The sequence below is a fragment of the Crinia signifera genome, chromosome 5, assembly GCF_055691185.1.
Source record: "Crinia signifera chromosome 5, ASM5569118v1, whole genome shotgun sequence".
NCBI lineage: Eukaryota > Metazoa > Chordata > Amphibia > Anura > Myobatrachidae > Crinia > Crinia signifera.
This window is the reverse complement of record NC_139221.1, coordinates 191,128,444-191,148,018: the sequence shown is the minus strand read 5'-3', so window position 1 is coordinate 191,148,018 and position 19,575 is coordinate 191,128,444. Positions and strand designations below refer to the sequence as shown.

Genomic DNA, 19,575 nt, shown 5'->3' with positions numbered 1-19,575 from the left:
CCATTCCCCTCTTAATACATGCCAGAATTTTGTTGGCCTTTTTTGTAGCTACATTACAATGGGCACTACATCCTAGATTGCTGTCTATTTGGACTCCTAGATCCTTTTCAAGTATGGAATTACCCAGTTCCTCTCCGCTAAGGTTGTAACTTGCACACTGGTTGTGTCTCCCAAGGTGCATAACCTTACATTTATCTACATTGAACCTCATCTTCCATTTTTTTGCCCACTCATCTAGAATTGCAAGATCATTTTGAAGCATGGTGACATCTTCTGGTGATTTGATGACTTTGCTAAGTTTTGTATCGTCCGCAAAGATGGATACATTGCTGAGTAACCCTATCCCAATATCGTTAATAAAAATGTTAAACAAAATGGGCCCCAAAACCGAACCCTGGGGCACTCCACTTAGTACCGGTATCATATCTGATACGGCACCATTCACAACCACTCTTTGTTCTCTATTACATAGCCAATTCCCTACCCATCTGCAGATATTTTCACCCAATCCTAGGTTCTCCATTTTATTAATCAATCTCTTGTGTGGGACAGTATCAAATGCTTTAGCGAAATCTAGGAAAATCACATCTACAGCATTTCCATTATCGAGGTTTTTGCTAACCTCTTCATAGAACCCTAGTAGATTAGTTTGGCATGAACGATTTTTCACGAACCCATGTTGGTTAGTACTGAGTAGACGGTGATGATCTAAATATTCCTGGATACCATCCCTTAAAAATCCTTCAAATAGTTTACCCACAATTGATGTTAAACTAACGGGTCTGTAATTAGCTGGATCTTCCTTTTTTCCTTTTTTGAATATTGGCACTACCTCTGCTATTCTCCAATCTTTTGGTACTAAACCTGACGATAGTGACTTGCTAAAGATATAATGTAGGGGGGTAGCTAGTTCATCCCTTAATTCCATTAATACCCTCGGATGAATCCCATCTGGCCCTGGTGACTTATTTGTTTTGAGTTTGCTTAGCCTCAGTATTATTTCTTTCGGCGTGAAATCCACAATGAGATCTGGCTTATTTGTCCCGTTTGTGGTAAATGTTCGTTCCACAGTCTGCTCTCCCTTAGTAAATACTGATGAGAAGAACTCATTTAACAGTTTTGCTTTTCCCTTGTCCTCAGTAACACTTTTTCCACTAGTATCAGTTAGTGGGCCTATGTTTTCCTTAATTAAACGTTTACTATTTATGTATTTAAAAAACTTCTTTGGGTTGGTTTTGCTTTCAGTGGCTATGCACTCTTCATATAATATTTTAGCTGCTTTGATTACCCCTTTACAAGTTTTGTTTGATTCTTTGTATTTTGCGAACGCCTCCTCATTCAAGTTATTTTTATAGAATTTAAAGGCTCTGGTTTTATTGTTGATAGCTGACCTTACTTCTTTGTCCAACCATGGTGGCTTTTTTTTGTTGAATTTACCTTTAGTTACTTTAGGAATGTATTCAATAGTTAGTGAATCAAGCACCTTTTTTAGAGTATCCCACATTTCCTCTGCATTTTTTCCTTCCATAACCGTTTCCCACCCAATTCCTGTTAGGGCTTCCCTGAATAATTCAAAGTTCGCTTTTCTGAAGTTTAGTATTTTTGCAGATCCTTTTTGATGTAATTTACTGAAGTTGATTTCCAGTGAAACCATATTGTGATCACTATTCCCTAATTGTTCAATTACTTTTGTGTTTGAAACTAAGTCTGTGTTATTTGTTAATACTAAGTCCAAGAGCGCCTCATCACGAGTTGGAGTTTCTACCGTTTGTGTAATAAACTGGTCTTTAAGTAAGCTTAAGAACCCATTGCTTCTTGCTGATTTACCTGTTTCGTTTTCCCAATCAATGTCGGGTAAATTAAAATCCCCCATAATTAATACCTGACCCTGATTTGATGCTTGTTTGATTTGGTTTAAAAGAAGAGACTCTTCCCTTTCATTTATATTTGGTGGTCTATAGCATACCCCTATTATAAATTTGTTTTTTGGTTTCTTATTATTGTCGGTTATCTCTGCCCACACTGTCTCCGAGTTGTCGTCTTCCAGGTCTGTGCTCATATTTTTCTCACATGATGTTAAGTTATTATTTACATATAGGCACACACCCCCGCCCCTTCTATTTTCCCTGTCTTTCCTGTAGAGTGTATATCCCTCGATGTTTAATGCCCAGTCATGCGACTCATTACACCATGTTTCTGTAATACCAATGATGTCGTAGTCATCCCTACTGATCACCGTTTCAAGCTCCCCGATTTTACTCACTAAGCTTCTTGCATTAGCCAGTAAGCATTTTAATTTATGTTTATTTTTAGATATGGCTCTATTATTGTGATTAGTTTCACCCCAGGACCCATTTGAATTCTTTACTAGCTTCCTCTTTCCCATCTCCCCTTCAATAGACTCTCTACAGGCGTCCCCACCATGCACACTGCCTGCCCTCTCCATAGTTCCGGGAATTCTTCCTCTGTCATTCCCTCCTTCCTGTATACTAAGATCATCTGTACCTAAGAACTGTAATGGGGTAACGTGACTGTTACAACATAACATTTTATTACATGACATTCCTGATGCACCCTGAGAGTTACCCCCGATTATACCCTTGTTATGTCCCAGGACTTTGTCTATGTCTCCGTCCCCCCCCCCATCTCCTTCCCCCATATGATTCCTGATCCCAGTCCGGCTTCTCTCCCTGATGGTCCCATAATGTCTTGCTGCCCCCACCCCCCCGTCGCCTAGTTTAAAATCTCCTCCAACCCTCTAACCATCCTTCCCCCCAGCACCGCAGCCCCCTCCTCGTTCAGGTGCAATCCATCACGGCAAAAAAGATGGCGCCTGACCGAGAAGTCCGCCCAGTGTTCCATGAACACGAATCCCTCTTTCCTACACCAATCCTTAAGCCACACATTTACCTCCCTGATCTCCCTCTGCCTCCCTGAGCTAGCGCGTGGCACTGGTAATATTTCTGAGAAAATTACCCTAGATGTCCTCGCCTTTAATTTCTTACCTAATTCCCTATACTCTTTCTTGAGGACATCCCACCTACCATTGACTTTGTCGTTGGTGCCGATGTGCACCAAGACCGCCGGGTTGCTCCCAGCCCCTCCCAACAATCTGTCGACTCGGTCCGCGATGTGCCGTACCCGAGCACCCGGGAGGCAACAGACCGTGCGGCGATCGCGGTCCCGATAGCAGATTGCCCTGTCTGTTCTCCTAATGATGGAATCCCCTACCACCACTATCTGCCTTGGTACCTCACTAACTGTCATCCCGTTTGAGCTAGAGGGACCGCTCCTCTGGTTGCTAGAGGGAGCCGTCTCCTCCAGCTCCGTCATTTCGTCTCTATCCTCCCCCGAAACTTCGTCCAACCGGGCAAATTTGTTCGGGTGTGATAGATCCGAGATGTCGTTCCTGTCCCTCCTGTCCCTCTTGTTTCCCCTTCTAACCGTGACCCAGCTGGCTGCCTGATCCTCCTCCTCTACCAGTGACCCCATCTGCAACTCCTCCACCGTTCTATTTAGGCTTTGCTCAAGATTGGAAATATCCCTCAGTCGCTGAACGGTCCGCTCTAGATCAGTGACCTGGGCTTCCAGGGCGGACGTTCGCTCACATCTCGTGCAGATGTATTCGCACTGGGACTCTTGCTCCAGGTGCGCATACATCTTGCACAACATGCACTGAGTGAGATTCTCAATCAGGGCCCCACCCATTTTATCTACCTCCCTGCGACTAACCCCCTAGTATACAGTAGAGAGTTAAATTACAATGCAATTACACACTACAAGTTAATTTTTATCAAAATATAAGAAAGTTGATACTTATCTGTTCCTGCAGCTGTGTCCCACTCCTGGTGTCCTCACACCTGTATCTATCCGCTTCCTCTGTAATTTCTTCCAGTTGCACGTTTTCCTCAGTGGCCCACTCTCAGATCATGCAGCACACTATCTGCACTTTGTGGACCCTTTAACAGGTCAGGCACCTGGGCTGAGCAGAAAACCACTCCCACCTTCTGCACAATTCTGAGCAGAAAACCACTCCCACCTTCTGCACAATTCTGAGCAGAAAACCACTCCCACCTTCTGCACAATTCTGAGCAGAAAACCACTCCCACCTTCTGCACAATTCTGAGCAGAAAACCACTCCCACCTTCTGCACAATTCTGAGCAGAAAACCACTCCCACCTTCTGCACAATTCTGAGCAGAAAACCACTCCCACCTTCTGCACAATTCTGAGCAGAAAACCACTCCCACCTTCTGCACAATTCTGAGCAGAAAACCACTCCCACCTTCTGCACAATTCTGAGCAGAAAACCACTCCCACCTTCTGCACAATTCTGAGCAGAAAACCACTCCCACCTTCTGCACAATTCTGAGCAGAAAACCACTCCCACCTTCTGCACAATTCTGAGCAGAAAACCACTCCCACCTTCTGCACAATTCACTCCTTCTTGGATATAACTCTGCACTTATTAAAAATGGCACTTAGAATAAAATGGCAGTTCAAAATTCACAAGTTCCAGTGTAAGGTATAGATGGTTCAGTAATGTAGAGTATACAGGGGTCAGTGATGTAGTGTAGGGTATAGAAAGGTCAGCAAGATTCAGTGTTGGCTATAGATGGTTATGTAATGTAATTTAGAGAATAGAGGGTTCAGTCATGCAATATAGAGGGGTCATTGATGTAATGTAAAGAGGGGTCAGTGATGTAGCATAGTGTATAGGAGGATCAGTAAGATGTAGTGCAGGGTACAGATGGTTCCGTAATGTAATGTAGAGAATAGTGGGGTCCGTGATGTAGTGTAGGGTATAGAGGGGGTCAGTGAGGTAATGTAGGGCATAAAAGGGTCAGGGATTTAGTGTCGGGTATAGAAGGGTCAGTGATGTAGTGTAGGGTATAGAGAGGCCCGTGATGTGATGTAGGGTATAGAGGGGGTCAGATGGGTCTGTGATGTAGTGTAGGGTGTAAATGGGTCAGTGATGCAGTGTAGGCTATAGAGCATGGGTCCTCAAACTGCGGCCCTCCAGATGTTGTGAAACTACAAATCCCAGCATGCCTTGCCACAGTTTTAACACTCCCTTATAGCAAAACTGTGGCAAGGCATGCTGGGATTTGTAGTTTATCAACATCTGGAGGGCCGCAGTTTGAAGACCCCTGCTATAGAGCAGGGCTGGGCAACAGCGGCCCTCCAGATGTTGATTAACTACACATACCAGCATGCCTTGCATCAGTTTCAGCATGGCCACATAGCAAAACTAATGCAAAGCATCCTGGGATGTGTAGTTCATCAACAGCTGGAGGGCCACTATTGCCCAGCCCTCCTATAGAGGGATCAGTGATGTAGTGTAGGGTATAGAAGGGTCAGTCATGCAGTGTAGGGTATAGTTGGTTCAGTAATGTAATATAGGGTAAAGAGAGGTCAGTGATTTAGTGTAGGGTAAAGAGGGTTCAGTGATGCAGTGTAAGGTATAGAAGGGTAGGCGATGAAGTGTAGGGTAAAGTGGGGTCAGTAATGTAGTGTCAGATATATAGGGTACAGTGATGTAGTGTAAGGTATAGAGGGGCCAGTGATGTAGTTATGGTATAGAAAGGCCAGTGATGAAGTCTAGGGTATAGATGGTTCAGTAATGTAATGCAGAGTATAGAGAGGTTAGTAATAGCTAGGTCAGTGATGTAGTGTAAGGTATAGAGGGGCCAGTGATGTAGTTATGGTATAGAAAGGCCAGTGATGAAGTCTAGGGTATAGATGGTTCAGTAATGTAATGCAGAGTATAGAGAGGTTAGTAATAGCTAGGTCAGTGATGTAGTGTAGGGTATATATGGTTCAGTTATGTAATGTAGAGTATAGAGGGGTTAGTAATGTAGGTTATAGATATATCAGGTGTGTAGGATATACACAGTCACAGGGTATAGAGCAGTCAGTGATGTAGTGTAGATTATAGAGGCTTCAGTGATGTAGTGTAGAGTATAGAAGTTTCAGTTATATAATGTAAATTTATGCACATTTTGTATTTTTATATACATTATAATATGGCATTGGCCTCACCTTTTCCACCTTTCATAATAGGCCTTTGATCATTTTCAACTCTAGGCCAATTAGGCCCTTACACTGGCTCTGGCTGCTGCAGCACCTAGCAATGGTTTATAGTCATTCCAGTCACCCGCTTGTAAGCCTGGATTCCTGGAAGGGATCCTACTTGGTCCGCACTCCGGTAATCCCCCAGGGCCTGGTCAGTACTAATGAGTTTAGTGACATAAAACGATACCTTGAACAATGCTGTGCCCTACCACCTGCCCTTACCTTTTCTGTCCCAGCAGTAGTGACTGTCTATCCACCTACGAGGAGCAGCACTGCAAGAGAAACATAGACAGCATGGACTGGAGGCTGGATAGCGGCATCAGCCATACCAGGAAGGTGCTTTGGTAAGTGATAGTGTGAAAGTGCTTTCACTCATTTATGAACAGGCATTATTATAAAAAAAAAAAAAAAAGAATCTACAGATAAATATTAATTATGCAATGTACAGTAGATGTAATATCAGAGTGCAGATGTTATTATGGCCCACTGTGCTCATCAGTAGTGCAGCAGATGATTGTTACATTGCATAGTGAATATTAATTATCTGTGTTATTATAAAAAAAACACATTCAATATGCAATGTAATTTAAAAAATGCTTCTCAAGGGAGGGGGGTTTCGGGTGTACCCTCGAGAGATCAGTGTACCGAACCCCAGGATTTCTGGTTGCTGGCCCTTTCTGGGATGGGTGTGGATTATTAGATAGATAGGGGGACATTTACTAAGGGGGTGATTCTACAGTAATTTAATCCGTCCACTTGCGATTTTTTGCGACTTTGCGGCAGATGTCAGCTGCCCGCTCATTTCCTGCGAAGGGCGCCTGCAGATTTAAAACACCACAGAGGTGTCCCAGATCTGTGAGTGCTGAAGAAATCTTTAAATGGTCACCGACCATCAAATGATTTCTCCCCTGCACTCAAGGCTGTGAATGTTTTTTTTTATGCTAAACATCCTTTCGCAGCCATGGGGGGGGGGGGGGGGGGGGGGAGCATCCATACCGGCAGTATCTGGTGGACTCGCAAGGCTGTGAATTTTGCAGTCTTGCGAGTCAACCAGAATAACTTCCTAAGATCGAATGGTTACAAATGGTTGTATTCTTATCCATTCGAGTTCGGAGTCCGCTGCTTATTGATGGCCAATCCACCAGTTTATGGGAGGAGCCACAAGTGTAAACAAACATGGCTTCTCCTTTATGATGGTCCATGACATACGTTTTGTTGTTTTAACCTCTGCAATGCCTACTATGGATTGAAGAGGCCTCAGTAAGTATAATTTCCTTCGACATGTACCCTATGGGATTCTACTGGAGAAGAGGACTTTGGAATTCATACCTGTAGGTGAGTATGTATGAATGAATGTGGAGTCCAGTCTTGTATAAAAAGTTTCCCCCAGCTGTGGTATTACCCTGTTGGCTGTTTGGACCCAGTGCTGGTTGTCAAAATACAGGTGACCCCTATTCATTTTGTCCCCTGTATTTTGGGAACCTGGACGGGTCCTTGAGCCTGGTGCTGGTTTTAGAAATCCTGGGGACCCCCAACTTCTTTAGCCCCAGAATTCTAAAATTGGCTGGTTTTATATATATATGGATCCCTGAGGACGGGCGGATTGTGCCCGAAACATGTCAGAGGACTTGTACTAGCAATAAAATTGCTTTTTTGCACTTGCTAAATCCGGGAGTGCCACCTTCTTGTCTACACTGTATACTAAAGGGCGAGTTTCTGATAGGAAGGCACCGGGTAGGGAATATTGGAATGACGCTGAGGGAGTGCCGGTTATAGTGGACTGTATATATATGAATATGAACGTCATCAGAAATCAACATCAGAAAATACAAATGTGGAAAATACGACAGCTTTTAAATCTATCGTATTTTTTTTGTTTCGTATATGGCCGATTCCGTTCATACGGGGACCGGATGTATTCAGCCTTCTTAGTAAATTTATACCACAGTGTCTAGATAGAAAAGCACTAAGTCTACCCCAATAGGTTGACATGCAATACAACAGGGTCAAAAGTTTGACATCGGCGAGGATGACAGGGTCAAAAGGTCCACATGAAAAAGATATAGATATGTTTTTAAAATTTTTATGATGTCAATGTCTCACTCAACTGCACTCACCTTGCTTCAGGCTCAGTGTCTCACTACGCACAGAACACTTATATTTTCCATCTATGCTGACAAGGATGGTAAAGTTAAGAACAAGCCGGTTTAAAAACAGAAATCATGACAAACTCATGTCAAGCTTTTCATATGTATACCTTTTTCATGTCGACCTTTTGACCTATTGCATGTCGACTTTTTTGGGTAGATCTCATGCCTGTCTATTCTAGACACTGTAGATCAGTGGTAGCCAACGCTAGCCCTCGAGAGCTACCAACAGTTCACATTTTCCAGACAACCTAGCTGCTGCACAGCTGCACTCATTAATCACTGACACATTTTAAAAGATACACAGATGGAGCTAATTAGCTCACTTGTGATTCTGTGAGGAGACCTGCAAAACATGCACTGTTGGTAGCTCTCGAGGACTAGGGTTGGCTACCCCAGCTGTAGATCTATCAACCAGAACTAGTCTGAGACATCTTTATACCTTTATATTTATGCAGGGGCGGATCCAGGATAAAATGACAGGGGGGGCACCATGATAAAAAAGGGTTTGGGTGGGGGAGGGGCGGTGTTAGTGGTGCCAGTGTACATGCTAAGAGAGCGGCAGGAGAGGGTGGGAATGGAATTAAAAATAGGCCCTGGCATTTAAAGTACGCAGGCCCACCATGACGACAAGTGAAGGATGTAGTTGTGCGCGCGCCAAAGGCACGCTCCGGAAAAGGGTGTGTGGCCACTCAATAGGGGGCGTGTCAACACCATATACAACTTCTACACATTATGCAACAAAATACTAGATCCCAATATACTTGCCCCTTACACATGATGCCAAATGGAATGAGCCAAAATTGACATAATGCCACATGGATTGAGCCAAAATTCACATAATGCCACATGGATTGAGCCAAAAGTCAAATAATGCCACATGGATTGAGTCAAAATTTACATAGTAACACACACGGATTGAGCCAAATTTCACATAATGCCACATGGATTGTGTCAAAATTCACATAATGCCACATGGATGGAGCCAAAATTTACATAATAACACACACGGATTGAGCCAAATTTCACATAATTCCAAATGGATTGGGTCAAAATTCACATAATGCCACACGGATTGAGCCAAATGCATAAAATGCCATACGGATTGAGCCAAAATTCACATAATGCCACATGGATTGAGCCAAAATTCACATAATGCCACACGGATTGAGCCAAAATTCACATAATGCCACACGGATTGGGAAAAAATTCACATAATGCCACACGGATTGAGCCAAAATTCCCATAATGCCACATGGATTGAGCCAAAATTCACATAATGCCACATGGATTGAGCCAGAATTCACATAATGCCACACAGATTAAGCCAAAATTCACAATACACTTCATAAACTGGGACATTGTCCACCAAAGGCTCGCATTAAACATTTACACCATAATGTCCATTACACGTTAAGTTACACGCCATTATGTCCATTATGTGTTATGCCAAACACCATAATGCCTATTAAAAATTATGCTACATAAGTGCTGCTTCTCTACATGCTCATTGCCAAGGGTTCCATGCTCATTGCCAGAGGTTCCATGCTCGTTGCCATGTGGGATTACATGCTCATTGCCAAGGCGGAATACATGCTCGTGGTAAATGGGGGACAGCCGCCGCCAGGCAGAAGTGATAGCCACTGACAGTGGCAGAGCCTGGCTGTATTCAGAGCACTGCAGGTCCCGGCTATTTGAAATAATACCCCTTTCACACCAGAAAATGCATTCCCAGGATGGCCCCTTTTACACCAGCCTAGTACCTGCATTTTCTGGTGTGAGGGGGAGAGAAAACCACCCCTCCCTCCTTTAACCAGTTATCTCATTTAACCGGCTATATCTTCGGAACCAACTGACCCATTTACTTGAGACAAGTATTATATTGAAGAACTTTTGAGTGGGCTTTGAATGATTTTGGTCCAGAGAAACTGGAACGTTTGGTTCCAGAGTAATCTGCACTCAAAGAACATGAACAGCCATGAAATTACATTTCAAAAATAAAGAAATCAGTTTACACGCAAAATCTCTGGAACCGATTGACCAATTTGGACCAGCCTGATATCATATTGAAGGCCCAGCGATTTGGAATTTAATGAAATCAACCACAAGCTTCTGTGATGCCAGGGTGGGAACTGGCAGCCGTGGAACCAGGTGGGGGTCGGAATTGACGGGTCCCATATTATCCTATGGGGAAAAAACGTTACAGGTTTGCCAGGTGATATCTCCGGTTCCCGGGGGGCTAGAGACATGGGGCTGGTCCTCAGCTACAATCCCCCCGAATCCGCCACTGTATTTATGTAAATAAATTGAAAATCCTTAGTAAGAGGTTGGAGGTTATTTTGTTTAAGTGTCATCTCTTTTGTTTACAATTGTTTAGACTATTGCTTCACATAAGAAATCCTGGTACTTATGTATTATCTGGGCTCCCATGTTAAATGCACCCCGTTTTTTCATGCCCTTACTATCCAACTACGCATGGAGTTGAATTTATATAGTGTGGCGAGCGCAGCGAGCCACCGTGCCCGAAGCGTGGCGAGCGCAGCGAGCCCCGCGAGGGGATGCGGTCTCATAAGAAAAACGGGAGCCCAGATATTACATAAGTACCGAAATCCTTAATTGTTAAAAAAAAACTCCAACATTTTCTCACATAGAGATGAATTAATACAACATTGTACTTTATAACAAAGTTGAAATGCTGTGTATGCATACATATTTTTTTCTTTTTTCAGTTGTTACCAGGGCTTAAAGTGGTCATGCAGAGGTGAGGGAACTCATTTCTCTATGCCTCCTAATTACCCCCCTCCCCCCATTAGGTAGAGACAGGGCCAGTGGTAGGGTTTTTGGCATCCCCTGCAAACTAGAATGCTTTTCTGTGAGAATTACTGTGCAGGGCCGATGTGAAGGTTAAAATGTTCCACCGTGGAACTTCACTTTAAACTTGTTTAACCCTGTTTCACCCTGTTAACCTTCACTTTAACCCACGGCCGTTACATACCTCCCAACTTCTGTCCGTACGAAATAGGGACACTCGCCCGAAAAGGGGGCGGGGCGTATGCAAATGAGGGCGCGGCTTATGCCGCGACCTTATTTTCATACGAGAATAGACGCTGTGCGCATGCGCACAGCGTCTATTCTACTAGATTGGGGGTCTCCCAACTGCCACCCCCCACAGCGGGACAATGCCTGCCGCAGGTGGGACAGCGGGACAGGACCCGAAAATCGGGACTGTCCCTCTAAAATCGTGACAGTTGGGAGGTATGCTGTTACACCTATTAAAAAAAGAATTGTCCTTCATTGCTGATGAATCCACACAAAACTCTCTCCTGTGAGATTTCTAAATACTGATTAGTAGCTTACATGTCATCACCACACCAATTTTGGAAACCATGTAAACAAGGTTTATTTTTTATTAAAACAAGAATTTACATTTACATTAAGATAGCTCATACAAACATATACAAACAAATACAAATTTTAGGTAAGATTTTGTATTTGTGCTGGAACGTTCATGTTGACTGGAATGTGTATTGTGCTGGCATTAACTATCTATTAGGAAAGTCCTCTATTAATACTTCATAAATTAGTGAGATATAAACTGATGTGAATACTTGTTATTAATTGTAACTGCAGAATAAAACAATGTTTATTTTTTTTCAATGCACACTCATATACATATACAGTGTAACCCTGATCATCTTGAAATATTTTTCTCTAGAATTTTGTTATATTCATATGCTTTTGATCAATAGCAACACAGTAGAGATACTAGATATATAAAATTCTGTCGGAAAAGTGAAATGGAACATGTATGAAGAAAGCAAATGAAAGTGGAAAATAAATACTTAAGGCTGTAAATAAGGTGCAACACTTTGTGCAGCATTGCACATAATACACAACTTTTTAAAAGTTTGCACTATTTTCTAATGCTTTGTTTTTAACAAATATATTCTATGCCTCCTGTTCTAGTAACGTCCAGCCTGTCCTGTTTAGAAAAGGATCCAAAATAAAAAAGAAGAAACAGAAGCTGGCTAATACAATTAGGTAAATTACAATGTGCCTATCATGGCCATGAGAACATGGGAAACACAGTATTCAGATGGCTCACAGACAATGAAGGTTTGTTTGGTTGACCCACAAAGATGCAAAATTAATTTATGCGTATGCGCAGTCGCTAAACATTGCTCTCCTGTACGAATGTGCAGGGGGGCGATCAAACTAATGGCCCTCATTGTGGTTGGCTGGCAAAGCAGCAATATTTTGCTGCTTTACAAGGCTTATAGTACTACCCGCCATGCGTCCGATGTCCACCCCCCGCTATATGCATATTTTCCCCACAGCAATGCGAATGGGTGATTTGCATATACATCCATTTACATCCTTGCATGGGTGCGCAAAACCATTCCATAGTCACCGCCCATCGAATGAGTTCTGAAGCACTCACTAATCTAAGTCACTCTCTGGTGACTTAGATTAGCAGCGCTCTCCTCCGTGAACAGGGCGGGCAGCTGACATCTGGTGACGTCAGCTGCCTGCCCCCAGAAGACAGGTAGTTGCCCCCGTGTTTTCCCAGGTGCACCCAGTGTTTTTGTGGGTACACCCAGGAGACGCTGCGAACGCGCCTTCTCGCTTCCTGTACACCCACCCCGATGTGATCGCCTCGGAGACTATGCAAGTCTCCGAGGGCGTCCACAGTGAGGACCTGCACATGCGCATAGTTCTTGTTTGAATATTTGCTACTACCACCGAGATCTGCACCTGTGGCGGCTCCACCCAGGCCCACGACCCTGGGCTTCCACGCTCACCGCGCATGCAAAGATCTTCTACATAGGTCCCCTTTGAATGAGGGCCAATGTCTAGATACACAATCAATAGGTTGACAACAAAAAGGTGGACATGCACTATGCCGACAATGACAAAAGTTTAGCACACGTGAAAAGGTCAACATGGGTTTTTCATGATTTTGTTATAATTTTTTTTGGACCTTTTCATGTCAACTTTGATTGATAACAGTAAAGTGTTCCAAAACATGGCTAGTGAATCGAGCCATGAGAGGGAACGCACTACATGTGCTGACGTGTCAACAGATACCTGAACTCATGTCGACCTTTCCACGTGGCCTAGTGCATGTTGACATTTTGTGATTGCTGATCGAGTGCATGTCGACTTTTTTGTGCACAGGTTCTCAAAGTTGGTCCTCAGGACACCACACGGTGCATGTTTTGCAGGTCTCCTCACAGAATCAAGTGAAATAATTAGCTCCACCTGTGCATATTTTAAAAAGTGTCAGTCAGTAATGAATGCACCTGTCCTGGAAAACGTGAACTGTGTGGGGTCCTGAGGACCAACTTTGAGAACCTGTGCACAAAAAAGTCGACATGCACTCGATCAGCAATCACAAAATGTCAAAGTTTGAGAATGACTGACCTATTATTTATTTATTAACAGTTTATTATATAGCGCAGCATATTCCGTTGCGCTTTACAAAGGAACCTAGTGCATGTTGTCCTTTTGGTGTTGACCTATTGACTGTCTACCTAGACATTGTCAGTGAGGGAATATTAATTTTCTATATTCCCAAAGTTGCACCAAACAAAAGCTGCCCCGGTATTGCTGCTGTATTGATACAGTCACACACTGACCCTTAGACATAAAACAAACAGAAAAATTGAATAGTAGAGACAATCATAGGTGCTAAAAATAAAAATAGATTTACGTTCCTTGTAATGCTGGATTGTTAAATGTTCAAAAACCTTCTCTGTGAATATTCTCTTTCAATGATAGATGTGGTCTCTGTTGTTATACAAAGAAAATTCAAAAACAATGTGAAGTTGTCATAAAATATTGTGAAAAATAGGTGCTCGTGGATATTATGGGGCGAAGAAGCGTAACCCAGGTTCAAGGCAAATTTTTAAAGATTGCATACCATACTCAGTGAGTACGGTGTATATACTGTAGGTACTTGTTTCCTAGCACGGCCACAATCGCATTGATCTTGTGCCCTTAATAGTGGTATGCGATGGCCCCCGACGCGATGGACCCGATTTTAAATTGAAATGCATTGAAAAGTAAAAAAATCGCGTCGGTCGCGTCGCATGCGGCTAAATAAGCATTAAATGGTCCCAACGCGATGGCCCCGATTTCCCATAGGGAACAATGTTAAATGGCTCAATTTACCCAAATCAACAGGGAACAATGTTAAATGGTCCAGAAACCCCCCAAAACACCCCAGAACAGTGAAATGGCCCCCCAAAATTAGTTAACGCCACCCCACGATCAACGTGAACCCGAAGCGTGGCGAGCGCAGCGAGCCCGCGAGGGGCGGCGGTAAGCGTCCTCCGACCTTTTCATACCCCCACTATCCACGTCGGCGTGGAGTCGAGAATAGAATAGTGTGGCGAGCGCAGCGAGCCACCGAGCCCGAAGCGTGGTGAGCGGACGCGGATACCTTCACAGGTAAACGCGTCCCCTCGCGGGCTTCACAGGTGTCCGCGTCGCCAAGGACACCTGTGAAGCCCGCGAGGGGACGCGTTTAACTGTGAAGGTATCCGCGTCCGCTCGCCACGCTTCGGGCTCGGTGGCTCGCTACGCTCGCCACACTATTCTATTCTCAACTCCACGCCGACGTGGATAGTGGGGGTATGAAAAGGTTGGAGGACGCGTACCGCTGCGCTCGCCACGCTTCGGGTTCACGTTGATCGTGGGGTGGCGTTAACTAATTTTGGGGGGACATTTCACTGTTCTGGGGTGTTTTGGGGGGTTTCTGGACCATTTAACATTGTTCCCTGTTCATTTGGGTAAATTAAGGCATTTAACATTGTTCCCTATGGGAAATCGGGGGCATCGCGTCGGGACCATCGCATGCGATTTTTTAGCACGCATGCGATGCGACCGATCAGATTTTTTACCTACGATGCCCCCGATTAGAATCGGTGTGGCCGTGCTAGGAAACAAGTACCATACTGTATTTATATAAAGGTTTAAAAGAAACCTTTACACATCTGATGATTGCATCACTTATTGTGAGTGGGGTACGTTTCTTCGCCCCATAATATCCACAAGCACCTCTTGATTAGGATCTATTTTTCACATGAGTTTGACTTTTCTTCACATTGTTTTTTATTTTTCTTTATATTTGTATAACACAACGGAGACCACGGGCGAGATTTAGTGAAGTGCGATTTTTTTTAAATGATTTAGGTGAAAATTGCACTATATCGCATTTTTTTTAAATCACATTTTTGCTGTGAATTCGCATATTTAATGTGATGCGTATTGATAAACAAAAAATGCGATATTGTGCAATATGAGGCAATTTAAAGCACTAAAAAAGTGTGATTTCCGGCTCTGCTCATGTGCGATTTTGTGACCAACAGGAATGTGATTTACTACACTACCTTGCCTTCCTTACAACCTCCTAAGTTATTGGGCCATCAAAGTCCACTAAATAATGCATCAGGTCCACTATCAGATAGTGGAGGGGGAGGCACCAGTGTCCCTCTCACATCTAGCTGTCAGTGCAGGGTGAACTGGCTGTGGAGGAGGGAGGCAGCACTGGACCCTGGTTCTGTAAGTAAAAGTGAGGTGTGTGTGTGTGTGTGTGTGTAATAAAGTTGTACTTTTCTCTGTGTGTATTTTCTATTTTAACATTCTTTTTACAGGTGGACTACAAGTCCCAGCGGGCCCGTTAATGCCATGCATGCTGGGACTTGTGGTTCACCAAATCCAAGCATCCGGGGGAGGGCTGCTGGCACTTGTAGTTCACCTGTATAAAGCAATGTTATGTATGAACAAGTTAACACTATCAGGCTGGCGTCCAAAGCCCATGGATGCCAGTGACAGCCCCGGGCTTAAGCCCCGGTTGGGTGAAGCCTTGGGTGGGGGGGACCCACTTCCCCAGGTACCCCGTCCAAGGCTGAGCAGCCACGGTGCTCACGGTACGGCCAGGGGACCATATGTAATTGTGATTTTTGCCGCAATTCACATCCATTCACATAAGTTGTCGATTTATGAAGAAAGTGCGAATTCGGCCGTTTTTGCGAAAAAAAATCACCCCAAAAAAATTTGCACCCTATTAAATGTCACCCCACGTTTCTCATTGAAAGAGGATATCCACAAAGAAGGTTTTTGAACATTCACCAATCCAGCATTACAAGGAGCATATTGTATTTACATTTTAGTGTCTATGATTGTCTCTACTATTCAATTTTGCTGTCTGTTATTGTCTGTGAGCTAATCCACATCCAAACTACATTTAGTACAGTACATTGTTATGTTTATAAATGCATTAACAATTTTTTTATTTTTCATCCTTCATATCAGCAATTTAGCACTCTTTCCAGGTCTCACGTGCCAGGACTGGTGACATACCTGATGGGAGGTGGCACTATAGACACACAGATAATAATCCTACTCTATTGTATTATGTAATACAATTGATTGTGTTATATATATAAGTGATTTATCTTGATTAAAGTACTGTACACTAACATAATATCAGACCATGGCCATGACTTGTTTAAAATACTAATATTCTGTAGTGCCGTATGCATCTCTTAAATAAGAATTACCAAGGAAACATTGATTAAATGGGCTAAAAAAAAATCAGTCTAAAAGACATAACTACAGCATTTTGCCTAGCCGTTATACTAAGTTTTAGGTTACCCCATATAAATTACAATAAGGATCTCTGTATCAGAGTGTATTTATGTTGCTGCTGCTGCTGCTGCTATTCACAATATTTTCAGAACTGCATGTTTACCATGCTGTTTGCTGGCGTTCCTTATTTTTAGGTTTCAAGCATGAAGACAGCAGAGCACATGCTCTAAATATATATTTATCAAACCCTCCATTGTAATTATGGACTGCAGGCAAATATGTTTTTGTTAATCTATCTCCTGAGAAGTCTACTGGAGCTCCAGGCATTAGACCAGCAATTGCAAGAGTGCAATAGGAACTTAAAAGGACACATTTTTTTATTTCGATGTACATTCAATTATTCATTTTCTAGATGAAGAAATATTCACCCTCAAAAATTTGAAGACATACTGTAGGAAACAAATTGCAGTGTATTGGGCTATATATTTTGTTCAGCCCATATCTATATCAGATTTGTTATCAACCAAATCTTTCTTAATAAATGTAGCACCAAAACACACACTGTAATAAATGTTTCACCACAATTCTGTATGTGTTACTTGAGGTATGTTTTCTTTGGCTATAAAAGTGTGCAATCTTTTTAAAAAAACAAACATAACAATATATACATTATGAATTTCAGTGTCTTCTTAACGTAATAGTTTTATTTTTGATGTTTGTATTCAATTATTTTCTCCTTGTATCAATGTTATGGCTATTTTCGATGCACAGCACAACAAATTTGTTAGAGCAGCTATAAGATTTTTGATCTAACAGCTTTCCACTTCGGAGTAAAGATGCCTGTCCACTGACCGCCATCTCTGCCGTTCTCCAGGCCTCACAGTAATTATGAATCAGTCGTATACCGTTCTGACTTGAACCATGCCAGACTATCTTTTGAGGCCTGCAAGATAAAAGAACAACACAATGTTATTGTTTGAAAGAATGAACACGATACAACCCGTAAAGTAAGCACTGGATGAGAATATTAGGACTGTTCCCAGGCCTACCTCTCATGGTGCCAAATGAACTAAGCTTCAAAAGTGATGAAATGGAGAGTGATAAACACAGTCTGTGACATGGGATGAGCAGATTGGCTGGCTGTTTATCACTCTCCATTTTATCACTTTGAAGCTTTGTGCATCTGGCCCATGGTGAGCTGGGTGCTGTGGGGGGAGAGCACCAGGGCAAGCCAATGCAGCAACACTTACAGCATATGTGAATGTGCTCCCCACTCTCTCACACCCACCTCTACTGCTCCCATGAAACCAGGAAATTTATGACTATCATTATTTTAATGATTTATTTATTTATTATTTATTTATTTACAGTTTCTTATATAGCGCAGCATATTCCGTTGCGCTTTACAATTGGAAATTGATTCCATAATTATCCCCCTTGTATGATTCCCTGAAAAAGTGTTTTTATCATGTCTTTTTTTTCCCTTTCCCCCCTCCAACAGTGTATTTCTACCCCACCATGTGCTATTACTGTAATGTGTTCTGTACCTCCACTGATTGCACACCCTGCCAGCAGTGCACATCAGCTGGTTGCCTTGGAGGGTTCCTTCATGTGCATGTTTCCATACACTGTGTAGTAGTATGATATACAGTACAAACACTTGCTTTCTCATATCTGCATTAGGTCCTTACATGGCTCACCTCCCACAGTGTAACATTCATAGTGCGCCCAACATGGCTGCCTCACCTGGTACACTTGTGGATGGGATAAAAAATACATGGACCTAACTGTCTTATAGGGACCTTACTCTACACAGCAATCACTTCATTGTGTGTTATTTCTTCTAGGGGTACACTATTCCACCCATTGTCATCCTACGCAGTGAAAGTTATTATCCAAAATGCCTGCACCGATTTTGCATTGTGCCTACTGTGCTCTCAATGCTTTCTTTTATGTCTGTGTGACATATATTTCTGTACTCCCCAAATCCTATGTATTATGTGCATTGTTTTGTCTGTAAAGCACCTTGAGTCCTGTTGGAGAAAGTGCACTATATAAATAAAACTTACTAACTGAACCTTTAAAGTATGAATTGAAATTTCAGGTTTAATACCCTTCCTCATGTAACAAATATACTCACTCACAAAAGAATGGCACTTATAGAATGCCAATACTCCTCCCTGTAAGGACATCAGTCACAGCCATGTAAGATCACTTCCAACATTTCCTGTTTCTAACTAAATTTGACAAAATGTTGCTAGAAACATGAAACATTGGAATGATGTTCTTATCGGAGGGAGTATTAAGAGTCTATGGGGTTTATTTACTAAAATGGGAGTTCTATTGAAGATGGGATGTTGCTATGGCCAACCAATCAGATTATGTCTTTTATTTTCTAGAAGGTGCTGAAAAAATAAGAAGTAGGTTCTTATTGTTGCCCATCTTAGTTAATAAACCCCTATAAGTGCATTAATTTGTGAGTGAATTTTGATTTGGAGAAAGAGCACTGTAGCTGCTGTGGATTTTAGGGGAGTGTCGGTCATACACAAAATAGTGCTTTTTGCATAACATATATATATCGATCAATGTCAACCGGACCATCCTTTGTGCACCCTAGATCTGGTAAACGTTTTGAAATTCAACACAGAGTCACTTGCACGACTAAATTCATAATATACATGCTTACCTGCCCGTGCTCCCTTAGTTATATTGGTAAGACCGAGCGTACACTGAGAGAGAGACTTGCCGGGCATAGGTCT

The 19,575-nt window shown here is 42.7% G+C and overlaps 1 protein-coding gene and 1 long non-coding RNA gene across 8 annotated transcripts in view; one reads left to right on the top strand and one right to left on the bottom strand.

The window, feature by feature from the left end:
- Positions 1-6,148: 6,148 nt before the first annotated feature.
- LOC146080740 (uncharacterized) lies at positions 6,149-17,888 on the top strand. Its single transcript, XR_014474969.1, has 3 exons — positions 6,149-6,418; positions 12,188-12,337; positions 17,011-17,888. It is a non-coding gene; the product is annotated as an uncharacterized LOC146080740 (long non-coding RNA).
- Positions 15,038-19,575, bottom strand: part of COL15A1 (collagen type XV alpha 1 chain) — a 537,229-nt gene continuing 532,691 nt past the window's right edge. For all 7 annotated transcript variants that reach the window (XM_083188349.1, XM_083188345.1, XM_083188346.1 and 4 more), the window contains one exon: positions 15,038-17,759. In XM_083188349.1, the coding sequence (XP_083044475.1) occupies positions 17,543-17,759 (217 nt within the window). In that variant the 3' untranslated portion in view covers positions 15,038-17,542. The remainder of the gene's footprint in view (positions 17,760-19,575) is intronic.